The sequence below is a fragment of the Chionomys nivalis genome, chromosome 3 (assembly GCF_950005125.1).
Source record: "Chionomys nivalis chromosome 3, mChiNiv1.1, whole genome shotgun sequence".
NCBI classification, from domain to species: Eukaryota; Metazoa; Chordata; class Mammalia; order Rodentia; family Cricetidae; genus Chionomys; species Chionomys nivalis.
Genome location: NC_080088.1, coordinates 110,286,057 through 110,306,106, shown reverse-complemented (window position 1 = coordinate 110,306,106; position 20,050 = coordinate 110,286,057). Strand labels below are relative to the sequence as shown.

Here is a 20,050-nt window from a genome sequence, read left to right as displayed (position 1 = left end):
AACTCACAGAGATCCACCTGCCTCTGCCTCCAGAGTGCTGGGATTAAAGGTGTGCACCATTACCTTCCTGGCTTGCAATTTTTCAAACTCATTATGTAGCCAAGTTTGAACTTGAATTTCCTGGTCTTCCATTTCTACCTCCCCAGTACTGGGATTACAGGCACTTTCTACCTACTATATGGGTGGAGGATCTTTAGAGTTATCTTGGAAACATAATAGGATCTACCTCAAAAAATAAATTGAGTAATTAAGAATGAAAACTTTCAACTTTAATGTTTTTTGATTTCTGCCCCAAATTATTTGAAGAATTTGTCCAAAACTGCCCAAGCCTTATTCTCTGAGCCAGATGATACCCTCAGTTCCTCTGAATGTGATGTCTCTAATGTTTATGTAGCATGCTTTAGGAGACAATGATACAAGGAAAATTAGAAATGTACTTTGTTCTGATTGTGTGTGTATTCAGACACATACATGTACCACAATGTGTATGTGTGAGGTCAGGTTGACAGTAATGGTGACAAGTGCCACTGAGCCTAGAAAATCCTGCAAGGACTTGGCAGTGCACATGATGCAGATGCTACAGGACAGGGTGACCCTTACAGATCCCTTGTTCATTTTACAGGCTCTGAATCTTCTGAGACACTTGAAGTCATACAAAAGAATCTCTCCCCCAGTGGACCTCGAATACCAGTACATGCTGGAGCACGTGATAACTCTACCGCCGGCTGCCCAGACTAGACTGCCTTTTCACCTAATATTATTTGGCACAGCACAGAACTTCTGGAAAATTCTCTGTATGTTCATTAACTACTTAGGAGCTTTACGAAATATCCAACTAATTTTTTTCTCACGTGTCATGTCCTTCTTCCCTTTCCAGCCTCAGAGCTCAGTGAAGAGTCACTTCCAACTCTCCTCTTAATTTCTAAGCTAATGAAGGTAATGGCTGGAGCCTCGGAGGACCTTGTCTCTGTCCCCCCTGAGCCTGGCCAGGGGGCTTGCACTGCTTGCCACCTTACCATTACTCTCCTCTCTCCTGAAGTTCTCCCTAGATACCCTCTACATGTCTACCGCCAAACACGTTTTTGAAAAAAAACTGAAACCAAAGCTCCTGAAGTTGGCACAAGCCAAATCATCAGCCCTGATGAACAAGGAAGTGGATAGGCTCACGCAGACCATCGAGTCGTACCTCCTGTCCATAGTCAACCCAGAGTGGGCCGTTGCCATCGCCATCAGTCTCACCCAGGAAATCCCAGAAGGTGCAAAGGACCCGCTTGTAGGCCTTGTGGTGCTCCCTGATAGCCTGGGTTTCTGGTTTGTCCTTTCTTGCAGTGCCGGGGATCTATCTGCCCAGGGTTTTGTGCGTGTGAGGCAAATGTTCTGCCTGTCATTGTTCTCATTTTCCAGTCTTCATCAGCTAGGAACTGACAGGAAGGTCCTGTTCTTCACCAGTGTTTGAAGAGTTTGTCAGGAGATGCCCAAGCCTTATCCTATGAAAAACAACATCTCTCAGGCCCATTTCTAGCTTGTTTGAAAAGCTTTGAAAAGGCAGTGTGGGAGGTTTTATATAGAAAACTCAGTAAGGAACTGGGAATGGACTGGAAGCTGAGGAGGGATCTCTGTAGCTTTTGATTTTCTGTTTTGTATCCCGCAGCTCCATTTCCCTCTTCTATTTTTATTGGGTTTATAATTTTAAAGTTTTTGCTGCTCTGGTCACATGTGTTGTCTTTGAGGATTTAGATTTGCTCACAAACCTTTGTCCTTCCAGGCCCCTTCAAGATGACTAGTTTGAAATTCTGTCTGTATTTGGCTGAAAGATGGCTACAAAACATCCCATCTCAGGTGAGTCTGAGCCATGTTGCTTAGCAACTGTCTTATCCCCAGTTGCCAATGATGGATGTACGAGGGTGCAGCTGGAGCAGGGAGGGTCCGCAGTCACTAAAGATGGAGTGTCACCTCCCTTGAAATTTTTACAGCAGGCTCTCTCTCCCTTTGGAACTTTTTAAAGGATGAGACATGTGAGAAGGCCCAAGCCTTTCAGAAGAAGCTTTATCTCCAGTTCCGGCGCTCGGGAACTGAAGCCGTGCTCATAGCCCACAAGTTGAATGTTCCAGAATATCTAAGGGTGGTAGGAAAGCCAGCACACCTCATCGTGAGCCTCTATGAACATCCCAGCATCAGTGAAAGACTTCGCACTGCATCTGGCAAGGATTATCCTGGTGGGACAAAGCTTCATTCTTTTGTTCCTGGAAAGAGCTGCTGTTCTGATTCCCAGTTGTCGCATGCAGAAGCCTGAGTTTTCACTTTTGTACTTTTTTATCTCGATGATCTTAGATATTCATGCAGCAGCTAAAGAAATAGCCGAAGTCAATGAAATTAATTTGGAGAAAATTTGGGACATGTTGTTGGAGAAATGGTTGTGTCCCTCAACAATGCCCGGTGAGGTGAGTGCCTGCTCACAGCCCAAGTATGTGGTTCCCCAGGAGCTGAGTTTGTGTTCACAGGATAAGGCCTCCTGAGAGGACACAGACTGACCCTCTCCCTCCCTTCAAGACACTCAGGCTGCCCTCGCATTGTTATTCTAACACCTCAGCTCCTGCCTGCTGAGATTGTAGGCCTGCACCCCCACACCTGACTCTGACTCCTCAAAGGTCAGCACTTTAACAGGCAGTTTGTTTTCCTTTCCCTTACTCTGTCTGCAGCTATGCTCACGACTTCACACATTTTCTTAGATGGAAAAGGACGCCTGTTTTTTGTATTAGATTCATGTGATTAACTTTTTGTTTTTGGAATAATTTAAAATGCAAAAGGAAAGTTTAAGAACAGTGCAGAAATATTCCTATATACTGTTTACTCAGATTCATTGGTTTCTAACATCTCTCTGTATTTACTTCATCCTCTGCTTCTCTCTCTTGTAGCCCTTTTGTACCCATTTCCCTCCATTGGACAGTATATTATATGCCATGTCCCTTCGCCCCTTAGTATTTAAGTGCACATTCCCTAAGAGTAAGGATTTACATAACTACTATAGCTTTAATTTAAAAAAAAAGTCACAGCACTTGGGAGGAGAAGGTGAAAAGATCATTGCAGCTGTAAGGCCAGCCCTGTCTGCACAGCAAAGTTAGTCTAACCAGGGCTACCTACTAAAGAGCCTGTTTCAAAAGTAAAAATTAGAGGATTAAATATTGAAATAATGCTCAAGTTTATTCTCTATCTTACAGTTTAATCAGTAATGTTCAAGATCTAGTTCTCCGCTGTGTTCAAAATCCCAAGTCTGCACTGATCCTCTCTGTTGTTAGTCTAAAACTTTCCCACAACTCCCTGGTCTCTTATGGCATTGACAAGTTTTTTTTTTTTTTTTTTAATTGAAAAAAAAAATTTTTCCGCCTCCCATTTCCCTCCCCCTCCTCCCGCCCCTCTCCCCCTCCCCCCCACTCCTCTTCTCCTCCCTCTCCAGTCCCAGGAGCAGTCAGGGTTCCCTGCCCTGTGGAAAGTCCAAGGTCCTCCCCCCTCCATCCAGATCTAGGAAGTTGAACATCCAAACTGTCTAGGCTCCCACAAAGCCAGAACCTGAAGTAGGATCAACACCCCGTGCCATTGTCCTTGGCCTCTTGTCAGCTCTCATTGTCCGCCATGTTCAGAGTCCGGTTTTATCCCATGCTTTTTCAGTCACAGTCCAGCTGGCCTTGGTGAGCTCCCAATAGATCGGTCCGACTGTCTCAGTGGGTGGGTGCACCCCTTGTGGTCCTGACTTTGTTGTACATGTTCTCCCTCCTTCTGCTCCTCATTAGGACCTTGGGAGTTCAGTCCGGTGCTCCAGTGTGGGTCTCTGTCTCTATCTCCATCCATCGCTAGATGAAGGTTCTATGGTGATATGCAAGATATTCATCAGTATGGCTATAGGATAGGATCATTTCAGGTTCCCTATCCTCAGGTGCCCAAGGAACTAACTGGGGACATTGCCCTGGGCATCTGGTAGCCACACCAAGTTCAAGTCTCTTGCCAACCCTTAGGTGGTTCCCTTAACTAAGATATGAATTTCCCTGCTCCACTATCCAGGCTTTTTTTCTTTTTTTTCTTTTTGTTTCTTTTTTTTTTTTTTTTTTAATTTCTTTTTTCTTTCTTTTTTGGTTTTTGGTTTTGTTTTTCAAAACAGGGTTTCTCAGTCAGTAGCTATGGAATCTGTCCTGGAACTCACTCTGTAGCCCAGGCTGGCCTTGAATTCACAGAAATCTGCCCATCTCTGCCTCCCAAGTGATTTTGTTTGTTTTTATAGTATTTCTATTGTATGTATTGATGTGAGGAGGTGAGGGGCACGTGTACAGTGTTCGCAAAGGTCAGAGAACAACCTGTGCGAGTCAGCTCACTCCTACCGAGAGTAGATCTAGACTCAGCTCACGACACTTGGTGGCAGCCCCCTTTCCCTGCTGGCCCATTTGCCATCTGACACTGGCAGTGTGGAAGGGCGCTGGCTAGTTCTTTTAAACTGCCCTCCCATTTTGGTTTACCTAATATTTTCCTAAGATACAATTCAAATTTTAGCTAGGTGTGGTGGTGCATGCCATTAACCTCAACACTCAGGAGGCAGCGGCAGGGTCAGGCTGAGTTGGAGCCTCACATGTTCTGCATAGCAAGTTCCAAGCCAGCCAGCGCTACGTAGCAAGAACTTGCCTCAAAATAAGTAATCATCAAACTCAAATTCTTTGTCTAAGTATCATACTGCATAAATGATGTTGATATATGATATTTGGAAGAACATATCTGTTTGGTAGTATTAATTTACTTGTGTGTGTGGTGTGTGTATTATTTATGTGTACATGTGCTATAGCACACACATGGAGGTCAGGCCAACTTTGGGGAGTCAGTTCTGTTCTCTCTTTACAGGTTGTATTAATTTAGATGCACATCTCAGCTAAGTTGTCCCTTTCTCTAATACATCCTGTTCTTCCCTTTGGAGCTATTAGGGGAAATATTTTGAGATAATACAGCATAATAAAATTATTTACAAATTCCCCACACACACACATGTTGGCTTTGCCACTGTTGATGAGTTTTGACATGTTTCGCTGTGATGGCGTTAACAGTCTGGAGAGCGTGGGCTAATGCTGGAGAATGCTCTAACGTAGGCTGTGCACTTTAGTCACGCTGGAGAGGCGATGGGTTCTTTACAGCAGTACGCGGCACATCATGCTGATTTTTTTTTTTTAGAAATAGTATAATTGGCTCTAACATTTGTGGGATTCTGATAGCTATATTGTGCTAAGATGAAGTTTGTGTATCTACAACCTGCAGCCTTTAACTTCTATTCTCTGTTTTCAAAGAAAGCATCAGAGTTCTTTGGCCTGGAAGAGGATGAAGCACTGCACAGGTATGCTTTCCTTCCACTGTGGCCTATTCCTTGACTCCCAGTAGGGATCTTATTAGGAAAAGAGATTTACAAGTTAGATTTGGAAAGACTTCTTCGTGTAACTTGTGTCGGAGTCTCAGAGAAGAATCATTCATTGCTATGACAAAGTCTCCACGGGCTGGGGAGGGAGTCAGTAGCCAAGATTGAGGATTTGAACCCTCTGTGAATGTTCAAGGACTTCAGCAGAGATTATTCCAAACACCGCCTAGCTAGCCACTAGCTAGGCGGTGGTGGCGCACGCCTTTAACCCCAGCACTCAGGAGGCAGAGGCAGGCGGATCTCTGTGAGTTTGAGGACAGCTTGGTGCGCCCGGCGTTTGCTTAGTCTTTTAAGGGTAGGTGTACCTTTGTCCAACTCAGATGCAGCCTCTGGCCTGTCTAAAGAAGCAGTTATATGGAAAGCCCTAGTAGCAATTCTAACAGTACTAGAAGGAATCTCTAGAGCTCACCTGCAAGACCAAAGCTTCTGTCTTTTCCCCTGAGAGCCCCCTCTCCTCCAGCCTGTCTAATCCCTCTGACCCTTCCTAGGAGTGGCCTCCAGCCTGTGCTAGAGTTCTTGTATCACTTATGAGGTCCTCCTGCACTAGAGAAGAGTTTCCTGCGTGACACTCCCTGTGCCACGAGCTGTAGTTCTTGATCAATAACACTGGAAGGCTGACTGGCTATGTATGTTACAGAGAACTCATCAGAGTTCTTTCAAGCCAGCGTTTGTTCCCTACATTATCCTTGCAGCTGTGAAGGCTATCAAGAAAGAGCCAAACATCCATACTGGGGACATGACTCATTGATTAAGAGCCACTGCTTTCTCTCCTAGTGGACCTGGGTTTCTTCCCAGCACCCACATGACAGCTCACAAATGTCTATAACTCCAATGCCAGGGGATCTGATGCTCTATTCCGGCCTCTGCAGGCACCAGGCACACACACATGGTGCACAGACACACATGCAGGGAAAGCACTCACACACACAAAATAAATAAACAACAATTTAAAATAAAAAAGTTGAAGCACCTTTGGAAGTAAACAAAACTGGCATTGGCCCGTGCCCTGTCTGATGTCTGGGATGTTGCCATTTACTGTGCAGAAGCTCTGTTGTGTTGGCAGTCTACCTCGAAGTTTATAAATGTCTTTCTTTCTTCTCCAGAGTCGTCTATCTCCTCCAGTCTCGTCCGATTGATTATAGTTCAAGAATGCTGTTTGTATTTGCCACCTCAGCTACAAGTGTAAGCTCTAGAAACTTAATCAGAACACGTGCACATCTTAGCTTGGCATTTTCTCCCTGTGTGTTTTTTCACACTCGGTTTCATAAACACAATCCAGATAGTGCTCCCTACATACTTATCAGGCTGTGTCATTTGATGAGCAGGGATCAGTGCACACATCACACTCCACTTAGTGCCATGGGTGCAGTGTCTGCTCTGCGGGCCATGATGCACCTGTTGGTAGTCTCAAGCTGCACTTTTTTTCTGTTGTTCATGGTTACTATTTCCCTGATCAGTCAGCATTCCTGATTCCAGGGGACTGTACAAACTTGTCTCCATGTCCCGTATGACCTGCTCAGACTCTGGTCACCCACTAGCCTTTCCCTGTGCTAAATTTCAGTCTCCCTGAAGGGGACACAGTCTCCTTAGTGCTGAAATAGCAAGTATGGGCTCCTTCTGTGAGGCAGCTAGAGCAGAGAGAGGAGGGGTGAGGAACCACGGGGCACATGGGACAGGAGGAAAATCTGAGGTGCTGGATGTCAGCTCATGGCAGTTCTTGCAAGAGTCTGTCCTTTGGTCATTCTTTAAGTGCAGCTGGTGTCCATTAGCCAGTTAGCTGAGGCTCCACAGGGAGCTGCTCTCCTTGACGCACTGTCTGTAGATGAACTGTCTGCTTTGCCGAGAATACTACTAATGAATGCATCATCCTTAAATGTGTTAACGTGTATTCAGAGGGGAATTCATCGACATGATACATATAAGAGTTGAGGAATTAAGAAAATTGTTATTGCTTCATCAAGAGCTGGGTGGTGGTGGTACACACCTTTAATCCCAACACTCAGGAGGCAGGGGCAGATCTCAGAGTTCGAGGTCAGCCTGGTCTGCAGAGCTAGTTCCAGGACAGCTATGGTTACACAGAGAAATTCTGTTTCTTAATACAAAAACAAATAAATAAACAAAATAACAGAAAATCATTTCAAGGGAAGTCCTCTTTGGCTTCCAGTGCTGGCAGTGGCTCCAAGCAGCTGGGGGTCACAGCCTTGATCGGCCTGCAGTCATAGCCACTACTTCATTAGTACCAGCAGTACAAATATCAGCAATTTGTAAAAAGCAAAGAACAAAGAACCCTCTTAATATTTTGGACCTTTGCCTCCTGAAAGAGTCTCAGGAGTTCTCTCCAGGGGTCACGTTGAGCTACTCTATTCTCTGCACCAGTTAAGAGCAGAGATAATTGAGTTCAAGAAAAGTGAAAAACTATGCCGGGCGGTGGCGCACGCCTTTAGTCCCAGCACTCGGGAGGCAGAGGCAGGCGAATCTCTGTGAGTTCGAGGTCGGCCTGATCTACAACAGCTAGTTCCAGGACAGGCACCAAAGCTACAGAGAAACCTTGTCTCAAAAAACCAAAAAGAAAAGAAAAGTGGAAAACTAACCAAGGGAAGGGATGTTTTCATTACCTAAGTTGAAGTCTTTTGCCTGACCTTGGCTGCAGATTACAGCTTGACTCCCCAAACCTCTTGGTTTTACAGACACTGGGTATGCGCCAGTTAACCTTTGCCCACAAGACACGGGCTCTTCAGTGTCTCCTCTATTTGGCTGACAAGGAAATGATAGAATCTCTCTTCAAAAAGCCCATTGAAGAAATGAAGTAAGTAGAACTCATTTATTATAGTAGAAAGAAGCAGCCAGGTGGTGGTGCACACCTTTAATCCCAGTGCTAGGAGGCAGAGACAGGTGGATCTCTGTGAGTTCAAGGCCAGCTGGGTCTATAGAGCAAGATCCAGGACAACCAGGACTCTAATATAGAGAAATTTTGTCTTGGAAAACAAAAGAAAGGAAGAAAGAAAGAAGCAAACAAATTTTATTTTTTTCTATTTATATCTGACCGATAGCTTCTGAGCCTTGATTGAAGGAATGGCTGCTTCCTAGTTGCTCTATAAATGCAATCCCATTACCTTGATTCCTGATATTTTGGCAAAGGGGAAACAGGCGTATGAGAACTTCTTGTCTTCATCGTTTCTCCAGAGACTAGATGTTCTCTTGTTCAAATGATTTCTATCTATACCCTGTGAAGATATCTGGAAGCCTAAATGAACAAGATTGCCTCCTGTGGCCCTGTGGTAGCTTTGGTTTTAGATATAAATGTGAACCATAAGAATGATACTTAGAAACATCTGTTTTCTAGATCCTATCTGAAATGTATAACTTTCCTGGCATCATTTGAGACATTGAATATTCCCATCACATACGAACTATTTTGCAACAGTCCCAAAGAAGGAATGATTAAGGGCTTGTGGAAGAACCACAGCCACGAACCTATGGTACGTAGAATCACCACGCATGTCCAGGCATGGCACTCCTTTCCTTAACTATGCAGTGCGAGTCGCTCAGTCACCTACCTTTGCCCCCAGGGGTCTAATGCCCTAGACCTTGCCTGCATTTGCAGCCTGCAGTTTGGAACGATAAGGCAATTTGGAAGGCCCTTTCCACCCTTAGAGTACATGAGCTAGTTACCCTGTAAGCAAGAAAGAGCACTTGTACTTCCTTCCAAGGCCCGCCCTGTAGGAGGGCTGCCATTCTTTCCCGCCAAGTCGCCTTACTGTTGCAGCTGGAACTGGGACAGGAATGGGGCCAGCTGTTCTTGGTTAGAAGCAGGAAAGGGAAGGAAATGGAGTCCCTTGCTGATTAGGCATTAGACATTTGTGGGGTATGCCCATGTGTTTTAATACTCTTCCATTACCGGTATCTTAAAGCAGTGTAATTTTGTTGTTTTCTTGTGGTGTTTTGGCTTTTAGGCAGTACGATTGGTGGCAGAGCTTTGTTTAGAATACAAAATCTATGACCTGCAACTTTGGAACGGACTCTTGCAGAAGCTTCTCGGCTTCAACATGGTAAGTAAGATTCGGGGCTTCATGAAGCACAGCATCCCCCACACGTGTTGAATCAGCACCGGGTATTGATGTATACTGCAAGCCTTTGCTCTTGAGCCTGCCAGACTCAACGACTGGTAGAGAAAGGTAAGCTCAAAATGGCCTTGGGGTGTTGAGAATGCTCCTTGGGACTGCTTCGCAAGCAGTGCGAAAGCGTGGGCTCCATAGCAGTGTTGCAAGAAACCCAGCGCTTAGGCAGGAAGGCGCGGGAGTCAGAGGTGTGGGGCCATGGTTTGAACCATCCTGTGCTACATGAGACCCTGTCTCAGAAAGAAAAGGGGGGGAAATGTGCACAGTTGCCAGATGTGCTGGTACACTGCAGTCCCAGCACTGTTGTGGTTGCCCAGGAATTGAAGGCCAGCTGGGCTGTAGAGTGAAGCCCTATCTCAATTTTTTTTTTTAATGTCTAATATTTTGTGTTGAGGTGTTGAAATTTAGCATTTTGGTAATCTTAAAATTTTTAAATTTTCTTCTCTTTTACAGATCCCTTACCTAAGAAAAGTTTTATCCTCCATTTCTAGCGTCCATTCATTATGGCAGGTGTGTGCTTTTCCTTTAAGGTACATTTCATTGAGTTTAATCTCTGTGCTCCATAGTTTCTGGGCACCTTGTGCTGAGCCATCAGCTTCGTAGTAAAGAACAGAGCAGATAAACATAGGATGGCGTCCCAGCATCCTCCACTGCCGTCTCGCCTTCTGAGTCCCAGGCTTCGTGAGCCATTTGGTTCTGCTCCAGCATTTGTCATAGAGCCGTTATTTTATATCCACTGGAACACCCTCTCAGAGACCTCGGATCACAGAGTGCTTATCTCAGTCCACACTGGAACACCCTCTCATAAACCTACAGATCTTTATTATTTATTTATTTATTTATTTATTTATTTATTTATTTATTTTTGGTTTTTCGAGACAGGGTTTCTCTGTGGTTTTGGAGCCTGTCCTGGAACTAGCTCTGTAGACCAGGCTGGTCTCGAACTCACAGAGATCCGCCTGCCTCTGCCTCCCGAGTGCTGGGATTAAAGGCGTGCGCCACCACCACCCGGCTCCTACAGATCTTTAAAGTTGGAGGCTTCACCCATTCTTTTTCAATCTCATGAGTTGTGCACCTACAGAATCATTGTACAGAAGTAGATCATTTAGGGGCTGGAGAGATGGCTCAGTGGTGAAGAGCACTGACTGCTCTTCCAGAGGACCCAGGTTCGGTTCCCAGAACCCACCTGGCAGCTCACAACTGTCTGTAATTCTAAGATCTGAAACCCTCACACAGACTTACATGCAGGCAAAATACCAATGCACATAAAATAAAAATAAATTAAGGGAAAAAAAAGATCATTTAGGGGCTGGAGAGACGGCTCAGTGGTAGAGGCACTTACCATCTGGCCTGACAGCTTGAGTTCAAATCCTGGGCCCCACGTGGTGGGGTGAGAGAAACAACGCCCACGGTTGTCCTCGCCTGCTGCATCACGTGCTCACAATAAGTAACACTTTTTAAAGGTTTTAAAAATAGGGCAATTTGGGGCTGGAGAGATGGCTCAGAGGTTAAGAGCACTGGCTATTCTTCTAGAGGCCCTGAGTTCAATTCCCAGCAACCACATGGTGGCTCACAGCCATCTGTAGTAAGATCTGGTGCCCTCTATATATATAATTAATAAATCTTTTTAAAAAAAAAATAAGGCAATTTATTCTTATTTTATTAGAATTGTGAAAATATACTAAGTAAAACATTAAAATTCTCCTTTGCCAGGTGTAGTGATGCACGCCTTTAATCCCAGCACTCAGGAGGCAGAGACAAGCAGATATCTTTGAGTTCAGGACAGCCTAGTCTACAAAGCGAGTTCCAGGATGGCCAAGGCTCCACAGAGAAACCCTGTCTCAAAAACAATAATATTCCCCTTTACTAATCCTTTTAGAGGTACTTTCCTGTTACACAAATATACTGGTGGCCGGGCGGTGGTGGCACACGCCTTTAATCCCAGCACTCAGAAGGCAGAGCCAGGCCAGTTTGGTCTACAAGAGCTAGTTCCAGGACAGACACAAAAACTACAGAGAAACCCTGTCTCGAAAAACCAAAACCAAACAAACAGACAAATATACTGGTGGGTGTGTGTGTGTGTGCGCACGCGTGTATGTGTGCACACACATAAATGCCGTCATGTTTTAAAGTGCTATTTTTCTTTAATTATCTCTGTGTGCACATGAGTGAAGTGCTGGAGGAGGTCAGAGAAGGGGGTTGGAGGAAAGGCAGCTGTGAGCCACCTGACATGGCTGCTGGAAAATGGACGTGTGTTCTCTGCATGAGCAGCCGCGACTCTAAGCCCTTAAGGTGCTGTTTCCATGTCACAGGAGGATCGGGAGATTGTTCAGTCTCAAGATTGTAGATAGATCTATCTTTGTTTATGAAGGGAGAATCCCCCTTTTCAAAAGTGTGTCATTCGGAGGCTGACCACCACTTTGAGCTAATACTAAAATGTTTGCCTCACTTCAAAAAGAAATCTCAGAGCTGGGACTGTAGCTCAGGGAAGCATGCATGAGGCCCTAGGTTCAGTCCTTAGTAACTGCCCAAAAAAAGAAAAAAAAGAGCCCCATATCAGATAGCCATCCTTCCCTTCTTCTAACCCCTCGGGACTCCTAATCTTTGTATGGATTTATTTGTTTTAGACATTTTACATCATTATGCGACCCTCCATGTCTGGCTTCTCTCCTATAGCTAAACTTTACATTGTAGCATTTTTCCATTCTTCGTTTCTTTTACTGCCAAACATATGCAAATATAGTAGGCCCTTACTCTCTGAGGGTTAGTTCTAGGACAGCACCACCCTGCAGATTCCATCATCTTTGGCTGAATCCCATATATGAAAAAGCATACTATTTGCATGTAACATATTCACTTCCTTCTATAAATTTACCTTTTTATTTTTATTACATTTTACTTAGTTATTTTGGGTGGATGCATGTTTGTGGGTTTGCGTGTTTGTGAGTGGCAGTCAGTTCTCACCTTCTACCATATGGGTCCCAAGATCAAACTCGAGTCACCTTTATCCAGTGAGCCGTCTTACCAGTGTATATTTTAAGTCATTTCTACATCACTTATAACACATAACACTATATAAGTAATTGTCATACAGTATCATGTAGGAATCATGATAGGGACGCTCAATATGAGCATATGGTTTTAGTCTTAGCATGCATGATAGAAGCTTTGATCCAGCCATTCGGTGACTATGAAACCAAGTTTCTAGTGTTCCGGGCATGAATTCCTCAGTGCCCATATTTCCACAGGTCCCCTACTTCAGCAAGGCCTGGCAGCGTGTGATCCAGATCCCTCTGCTCTCAGGTAAGCTTCTGACCTCTCAACACCCACAGTAGCATTTTGGGGTTGTTTTGTGGTAAGACAGGGCTTTGCACTATAGCCCAGGCTAGCTTTAAACAGCATTGCTACCTCAGCCTTCCTCACCATGCCTGGCTGACTGTGGCATTGAAGTTTGAGTGACTGTGTGTTTATTACCCTTTCTTCTTCAGCCTCCTGTCCTTTGAGACCCAGTCAGTTATCAGATTGCTATGAGAGTCTCATCGCCATCCTAGAGTAAGTAGATGCGTGTTCTCTCATGAAAGTTAGACTTGTTGCCTTGATGTTCCTTTCCAGTCAACATCTTGACCACAGGGGGATTAAAGGCGTGCACTGCCTGCTTTCCACATGTGCTGAAAAGTTTTCTCCAAAGCTGATGGTCGCAGCACTCTGAGATTAGTGCTGCAGGTTTACAGTGCCTTTTCTTGCTCAGTTCTGAAGTGTTGGCACATGGATCCAGGGCGTCTAAGAATTTTGCTTGTTTTTGTTGTCCCACCACCACCCCAGACAGGGTTTCTCTATGTAGACCTGGCTATCCTGGAACTCGCTCTGTAGACCAGGCTGGCCTGATCCTCCTGCCTCTAGGATTGCTCTCAAAAGCTCATTCCTAACGAGTAAAAATGTACAGTGTAGCAGCACTTAGGCATTTAAAGTAATGGACGGTGAACGGGAAGCTCAGCAGAAAGAGAAAGGCTAATGTGGTCTAGTAATCTGTCAAGTCACTAATTACTGCCTCTTCTCGAAGATGCCCAGTTTCGGATGACCTGGACATGATGGGAGTCGCCAAGCAGTATGTCCAGTTAGAGCTTCCTGCTTTTGCACTGACTTGTCTGATGCTCATGCCCCACTCTGAGAAAAGACATCAGCAGATTAAGGTATCTTGTATGTTGTTCCTCTCGGGTTGCCAGGACGTACTTCCTGTCCCTCGGAAGAGTGCCTTTCCATTCACCAGACCTATAAAGCATGCATGCTCAGTGTGGGTGAAGCAACTGATGGATCGTAGCAAGACTGACTGACGTGCAGCCACAGGGCATCTTAAAAGGCGTTTTGGCATTGTTCTGTTATCTGGGGAGACTGATTTTCTTGGCAGCACAAAGTGAAGCAAGAAAAGCAGTGTCTCAGTGAGACTATCCTCGGCCAGGTATGGCACATGCATCTTATTTTTTTCAACTGTTTTGTTTTCTTTTTCAACAGAGGGTTTCTCTATGGTTGTCCTGGAACTGTAGACCAGGCTGGCCTCAAACTCAGAGATCCACCTGCCTCTGCCTCCCAAGTGCTGGGATTAAAGACGCGCACCACCACCACCCAGCTCATTTTTTTCAATATTTAATAGAACAGATGAACTTTTAGTTTAAGTAAAAGTGTGTACAAAATTGACCCTGAAGAGAGTTACACAGCTCCAGTGAACGTCACTTTCCTTCCTCTGGTCTAGTTTTGTGCTTCTTTCCTCTCCCCTGGTCTCGTGTGTCCCAGACTGGCCTCCAGTTCACTGCATAGCCAAGGATGGTCTTCCTCCACCTGAGTGTTATGACTACAGGCATGCTCCACTCTGCTCGCCCAGGTTAAGTCTGGGGCAGACACTCTACCAAGTGGGTTCATGCCCAGTTACCAAACTAAAGAATCCTAAAGAATTTTTTAAAACCTTCCAGACTTGACAGCAACTAGTAATAATAACCCTTTTTAATTATGCTTTATCTTTTTCCCCTAGAATTTCCTGGAGTCGTGTGATGCTCAGGTCATTTTACAGCAGTTAGAAGAACATATGAACACAGGCCAACTGGCAGGATTTTCAAATCAAGTAAGGGCAGTTTCGTTTCATTTGCTGTGTCTGAGCATAGAAGGTAATTCTTATCTCCAAAATAATGTTCCTCCACTCGTCAGGTTCCTGGCTGGGAATGTGACTCGGTGGTAGAGCACTCACGAGCATACTCAGAAGCCTGGCTTCAATCCCCACTGTTACGTAAAGATAAAAAGCATGTGCCATGGCTGTCTTGTTTACTGCTGTGCCCCTGGAGAAACTGTACCCTTTAATACTTGTAATTAGATCCTCTTCCTCATTTTTAAAAAAACCCAAGTGCGTACCAACAGTAGCTCTCTATTCATACACTGCACTGAGCCACGTGCCCCTCCCGGAGGTTTAATGCCAAAGACTGTAGAAGGAGCTGCGGGGCTGCGTTCCTGCCACCCAGCTCCCGGCCGCCTGGTTAGCTTATGCCCCAAAATAACGATACACAAACTGTATTCATATAATCACTGCTTGGTCCATTTCTATTAATGTGTGTAGCACCACGAGGTGCACTTACCAGGAAGATTCTAGCCTACGTTCATCCTGGGTCCGAGCTTCTTCGCGTCTGCCCTAGAGAGCAGCGGCCTCGCATCTGAGCTCACTTCCCTTCTTCTTCTCAGCATTCTGTCCTGTTTACTCCACCCACCTATGTTCTAACCTATCAGGCCAAGCAGTTTCTTTATTACTTAACCAATGAAATCAACAGATTGATATATGACACTCCCACATCAAAAGACTGACATCTCAACCCTGTTGGGAATTCGTCATTGGCGAAGACTTAGGATTAAACACATTTTTGATATAATGATAACTTTCATTCCATAGATTAGAAGTCTGATTCTGAATCATGTCATAAATAAGAAGGAATTTGGAATTTTGGCAAAGACAAAATATTTTCAATTGTTGAAATGGCATATGATAAACACCAACAATATCACCGAATTGGTAAACTATTTGGCAAATGATTCGAGGTAAGTTAACATGGGGAGACATCAATTTACTGTAGAATTTCCTTAAACTGTGTCTTGATTCTGGAGAAAAGCAGTCATTCTCGAGCTGTGTGGTTGAACCTGAAGCTGCAGTCGTAAGCTGGGCACTCCTGCGGTCTCAGGAGTTCATCTTCCCGTGTCTTGGAACCTTGGAACGTGAATCTGTCATCCAGTAATTAAAGGAGCTATCTGGATCCTCAAAATAGGCTTCTCATAGTCCTGCTCTGAACCCTAAATTACAACTTTCTTCCTCAATGCTTGTGTGGTGCGCTGCTGGTCTTATGTTCTTGCTAAGCTTGGTTAGTTAGCTTTCTGCACCCACGAGTTTAGAAACGGAGCTGCTTGAGCTGGAGCCAGGATTGGGTATGGAAAGAAAGAAGGGAAATACAACTGACACTCTAGAAGGGAAAGTGCGGTCAGAGGCTTTGGCCTTGGCTCCATCCTCCAGCTGGCCACTCAGGGGTGTCCATTCTCCTCCACATTCCATGACTCTAGCTGCTTGTTTATCCTCAGGATCCAGTCATGATTCCATTGTCGTATATGGACAAGTGTTCATTTTTGAGTTAAAACTGGGCTGTGTAATAAGCTTTATGTGAAGAATACAGTTTGATACGTTATGACATCTATACATTGTTGAAGTCATCACCACAGGAATCACCCCAAGGGTCTCCTCACGTCTACCTTGTTCTTTCTGGTTCCAGTTTAGATGAAGCATCAGCTTTGATAACTGAGTATTCAAAGCACTGTGGGAAGCCTGTGCCACCAAACGCAGCTCCCTGTGAAATCCTGAAGGTAAAGCCAGCTAATTATTGCTTCAATTCAAATGAGACCATTTATAGATTTTAATTAAATTATTATTTGCGTGTGTGTGCTTGTATGCATGTGTGTGTGTGTGCACCCTGTTCACATGCATACACATATAGAGGTCAGTCCTTCCACTATGGATTCTGGAGATCAAATTAAGATTGTTGAGTTTACATGGCAAGCACTTTTATGTGCTAAGCACCTTGCCAGCCCTACTATCTCTATTTCTAGTCTTGCAGCTTGTAGCACAAATTCTAGTTGTTCATAATAAAAACCTGAATCAGATATTAGGGGCGAAAACTGAGAGGTCAGAGAAGCAGAGCAGCAGCCATTAGAGAGACCTTTTACTCTACCGAATCCTTAGACCAAAAGGGCGACCCTGTCCTCAGCCTGCATCCTCTGACTTAACTGCTCCCTCAGACTACACTCCCTGTGACTACTCAGGCTGCTGTTCAGACGGCAGTGAGCTCCTGTCTCCGCCTACCCATATCACCCCTGTCTCTACCTCCCTAGTGCTGTGCAATCCCTAGTGCCGGGATCACTTTGTGTGAGCTCTTTCTCTTCAAGACTGGATCAATTCATGTAGCCCAGGGTAACTCTCTGCCTCTACCTCCCGAGTCCTGGGATTAAAGGTGTGTGCCACTACTGCCTGGCCTCTAGTGGCTTAGCTCTGCACTTTGATCTTCAGGCAAGCTTTATTTGTTAAAACACAAAATATCACTACAGCAACTGACTCTGTATATTCAAGCAACAGTCACATTTGTATGTGCCTGTACATTCACGTATCATATGACTGGATTCCCTCTGAGCACGGTGTTATGCCAACATCACAGTGTATCTACACAAACCTAGATGGTCTCAGTGTGCCACCCAGTGTCCCAGTATGTCCTGTTGATGCAGGTGGAAGACCCAGGAAGCCTGAGTCTGCTGTTAGTACAGCAGCAGACTCTTCTCTTTTTTTTTTGGGGGGGGGGTTCGAGACAGGGTTTCTCTGTGTTGCTTTGGAGCCAGTCCTGGAACTAGCTCTTGTTTGTAGACCAGGCTGACCTCGAACTCACAGAGATCCGCCTGCCCCTGTCTCCTGAGTACTGGGATTAAAGGCGTGCGCCACCACCACCCGGCCTAAGACTCTACTAAGCTATAAAGTGTCTTCTTTAAGCACTTTGGCCCTTAACAGCACAGCAGTTCCTCATGTTGTGAGGGCCCCCAACCATAAGAGTATTATTGTTGCTACTTCATAACTATAGCTTTGCTTCTGTTATGAATCATAATGTAAGTATTTTTGTAGATAAAAGGTTTTCCAAGGGGGTCATGACCCACAGGTTGAGAAGACTGTGCTAACAGACTGTTTAAACAGTGTGTGTGGTGAGCAGCCTAGCACCATCAATTGTGATCATTATCACTCTGCAGCCCGGCTGTCCTGGAACTTGCTCTGTAGACCAGGCCAACCTCAAGCTCACAGATCCTCCTGCCTTGCCGCCTGGACTACTGTGATGAAAGGCAAGCAGCACTGTGCCAGCTCCAGTGTCAACTATTATGTGCACATAATTATGCTCCATTTGGTTTGCTGACGCCAGCATCCCCATGAACAAGAGCTATGCATTGTACAACCATGAGATCACTAAGCCCCACAGGCCAAGTGACCTGCCTGAGTCATTTGATGCCTAATGGCCCAGCAGTGAGTGAAACCTCAGGGCCTGTTGACATGCTCCAGCACACCTGCATTTTACCTCCTGTAAATAGTGAGACCTCAGGGCCTGTTGACATGCTCCAGCACACCTGCATTTTACCTCCTGTAAATAGCTAGCTGGGTTCGAGTCGGCCATTGTCTTCTGGGGCCCTGTTGGCCAGACACTGTCATGACAAATACTGAAGACTGCAGTCCACAGCCATGGCTCATTTTCACACTGGCCAGACAGAGGATGACATCAAGATAGAAAGAATCAGGCCTGGAGAGATGGCTCAGGGGTTAAAAGCACTATGTGCTCTTCCAGAGGTCCTGACTTCAGTTCCCAGCAACCACGTGGTGGCTCACAAAACCATCTGCAATAAGATCTGGTGCCCTCTTCTGGCCTGCAGGCATACTTGCAGGCAGAACACTATACATAATAAATATGTGGCAGGGGCAGGAAACACCTCAGCCTCCCTCAGCTGAGTCCTCTAACCCAGCCCATCTCTAGGTGCCACCACCTTCCAGTGAGTGAGCAAACTGACATCCAATAGGTACTGTTCAGCAGTGCTACCAGGTGGAGATCAGGGACACTCAATACTGACACCGTAACAGCTCAATATTAACTTACAAAATGAGAATGTTGATTGCACCATATTTGTAATCCTTAAAGTTTGTTTCGTTCTAGTCGTACCTATCTTCATATGCAAGGTGCTTTTATATGCACACATTAACACTAGCTGAGTCAGGTTCTGTGTTTACCTAACAATTTTCTGTTTAAAATTAAAGCTAGTGCTCACAAGATGGCTTAGCAAAGGAAGACCAGCTGCTGTCAGGCCTGATTATGTGAGCTTAATTCCCAAGACCCACAAAGCTGTCCTGACACACACACACACACACAGTAAATGTAAACCAGGTGGTGGTGGTGCACGCCTTAATCCCAGCACTCAGGAGGCAGAGGCAGGTGGATCTCTGTGAGTTCGAGGCCAGCCTGATCTGCAAGAGCTAGTTCCAGGACAGGAACCAAAGCTATAGCAAAACCGTGTCTTGAAAAGAAAAATGGTAAATGTAATAACAATGGTAATGGGGGCCTGATACTCATGGGTTATGTTTCTGTTTTTCCCCCATTTAGGTATTTCTTGGTGGATCATAGTAAATCAAACAACCTTTTCAGAAACAAGAGGAAGCTTGGAGTCTGCTACTAACTAATCATATTTATTGCAGTATATAAATTGTGCAATCTGTATTTCATTATTCTGGAAGGAATAAGACGATCAATATTAACATAACTATTAAGTTTCTCACATGCTGAATTAATAAATATTTTAATATTGGTTCCTTGTATAATTTGGAGTCTGTTTTTTGCACTGTACGTGAAAGAAATAAAATGTAAAAGTAGTTCAGCAGTTAAGAGTTACAACTGTGCTTCCAGAGGACCCAGCTCAGAACCGTGCACATATACACATACATGCAGGCAAAATACTCATATAGCCGGGCGATGGTGGCGCACGCCTTTAATCCCAGCACTCGGGAGGCAGAGGCAGGCGGATCTCTGTGAGTTCGAGACCAGCCTGGTCTACAAGAGCTAGTTCCAGGACAGGCTCCAAAAACCACAGAGAAACCCTGTCTCGAAAAACCAAAAAAAAAAAAAAAAAAAAAATACTCATATAGCTAAAACTAAAAATGAATAGTACTTAATCGTGTACTTAAGTTCCTGTTTCTTCCATGTATAAAATCCTATCTTGTGGGAAAACTAAATTTTTTTTGTGTTTTTTTTTTTTTGTTTTGTTTTGTTTTTCGAGACAGGGTTTCTCTGTGGTTTTGGAGCCTGTCCTGGAACTAGCTCTTGTAGACCAGGCTGGTCTCGAACTCACAGAGATCTGCCTGCCTCTGCCTCCCAAGTGCTGGGATTAAAGGTGTGCGCCA

The 20,050-nt window shown here is 44.9% G+C and overlaps 1 protein-coding gene across 1 annotated transcript in view; it reads left to right on the top strand.

Moving 5' to 3' along the window:
* Positions 1-19,362, top strand: part of Kntc1 (kinetochore associated 1) — a 79,536-nt gene extending 60,174 nt beyond the window's left edge. Inside the window, exons 46-64 of the mRNA XM_057764487.1 lie at positions 623-794; positions 878-936; positions 1,040-1,256; positions 1,766-1,839; positions 2,006-2,216; positions 2,332-2,441; positions 5,319-5,365; positions 6,547-6,625; positions 8,131-8,249; positions 8,787-8,922; positions 9,397-9,492; positions 10,015-10,071; positions 12,810-12,864; positions 13,050-13,113; positions 13,622-13,751; positions 14,585-14,674; positions 15,488-15,633; positions 16,353-16,443; positions 19,257-19,362. Of these exons, the coding sequence (XP_057620470.1) occupies positions 623-794; positions 878-936; positions 1,040-1,256; positions 1,766-1,839; positions 2,006-2,216; positions 2,332-2,441; positions 5,319-5,365; positions 6,547-6,625; positions 8,131-8,249; positions 8,787-8,922; positions 9,397-9,492; positions 10,015-10,071; positions 12,810-12,864; positions 13,050-13,113; positions 13,622-13,751; positions 14,585-14,674; positions 15,488-15,633; positions 16,353-16,443; positions 19,257-19,277 (1,974 nt within the window). The 3' untranslated portion in view covers positions 19,278-19,362. The remainder of the gene's footprint in view (positions 1-622; positions 795-877; positions 937-1,039; positions 1,257-1,765; positions 1,840-2,005; positions 2,217-2,331; positions 2,442-5,318; positions 5,366-6,546; positions 6,626-8,130; positions 8,250-8,786; positions 8,923-9,396; positions 9,493-10,014; positions 10,072-12,809; positions 12,865-13,049; positions 13,114-13,621; positions 13,752-14,584; positions 14,675-15,487; positions 15,634-16,352; positions 16,444-19,256) is intronic.
* The last annotated feature ends 688 nt before the right edge of the window (positions 19,363-20,050 follow it).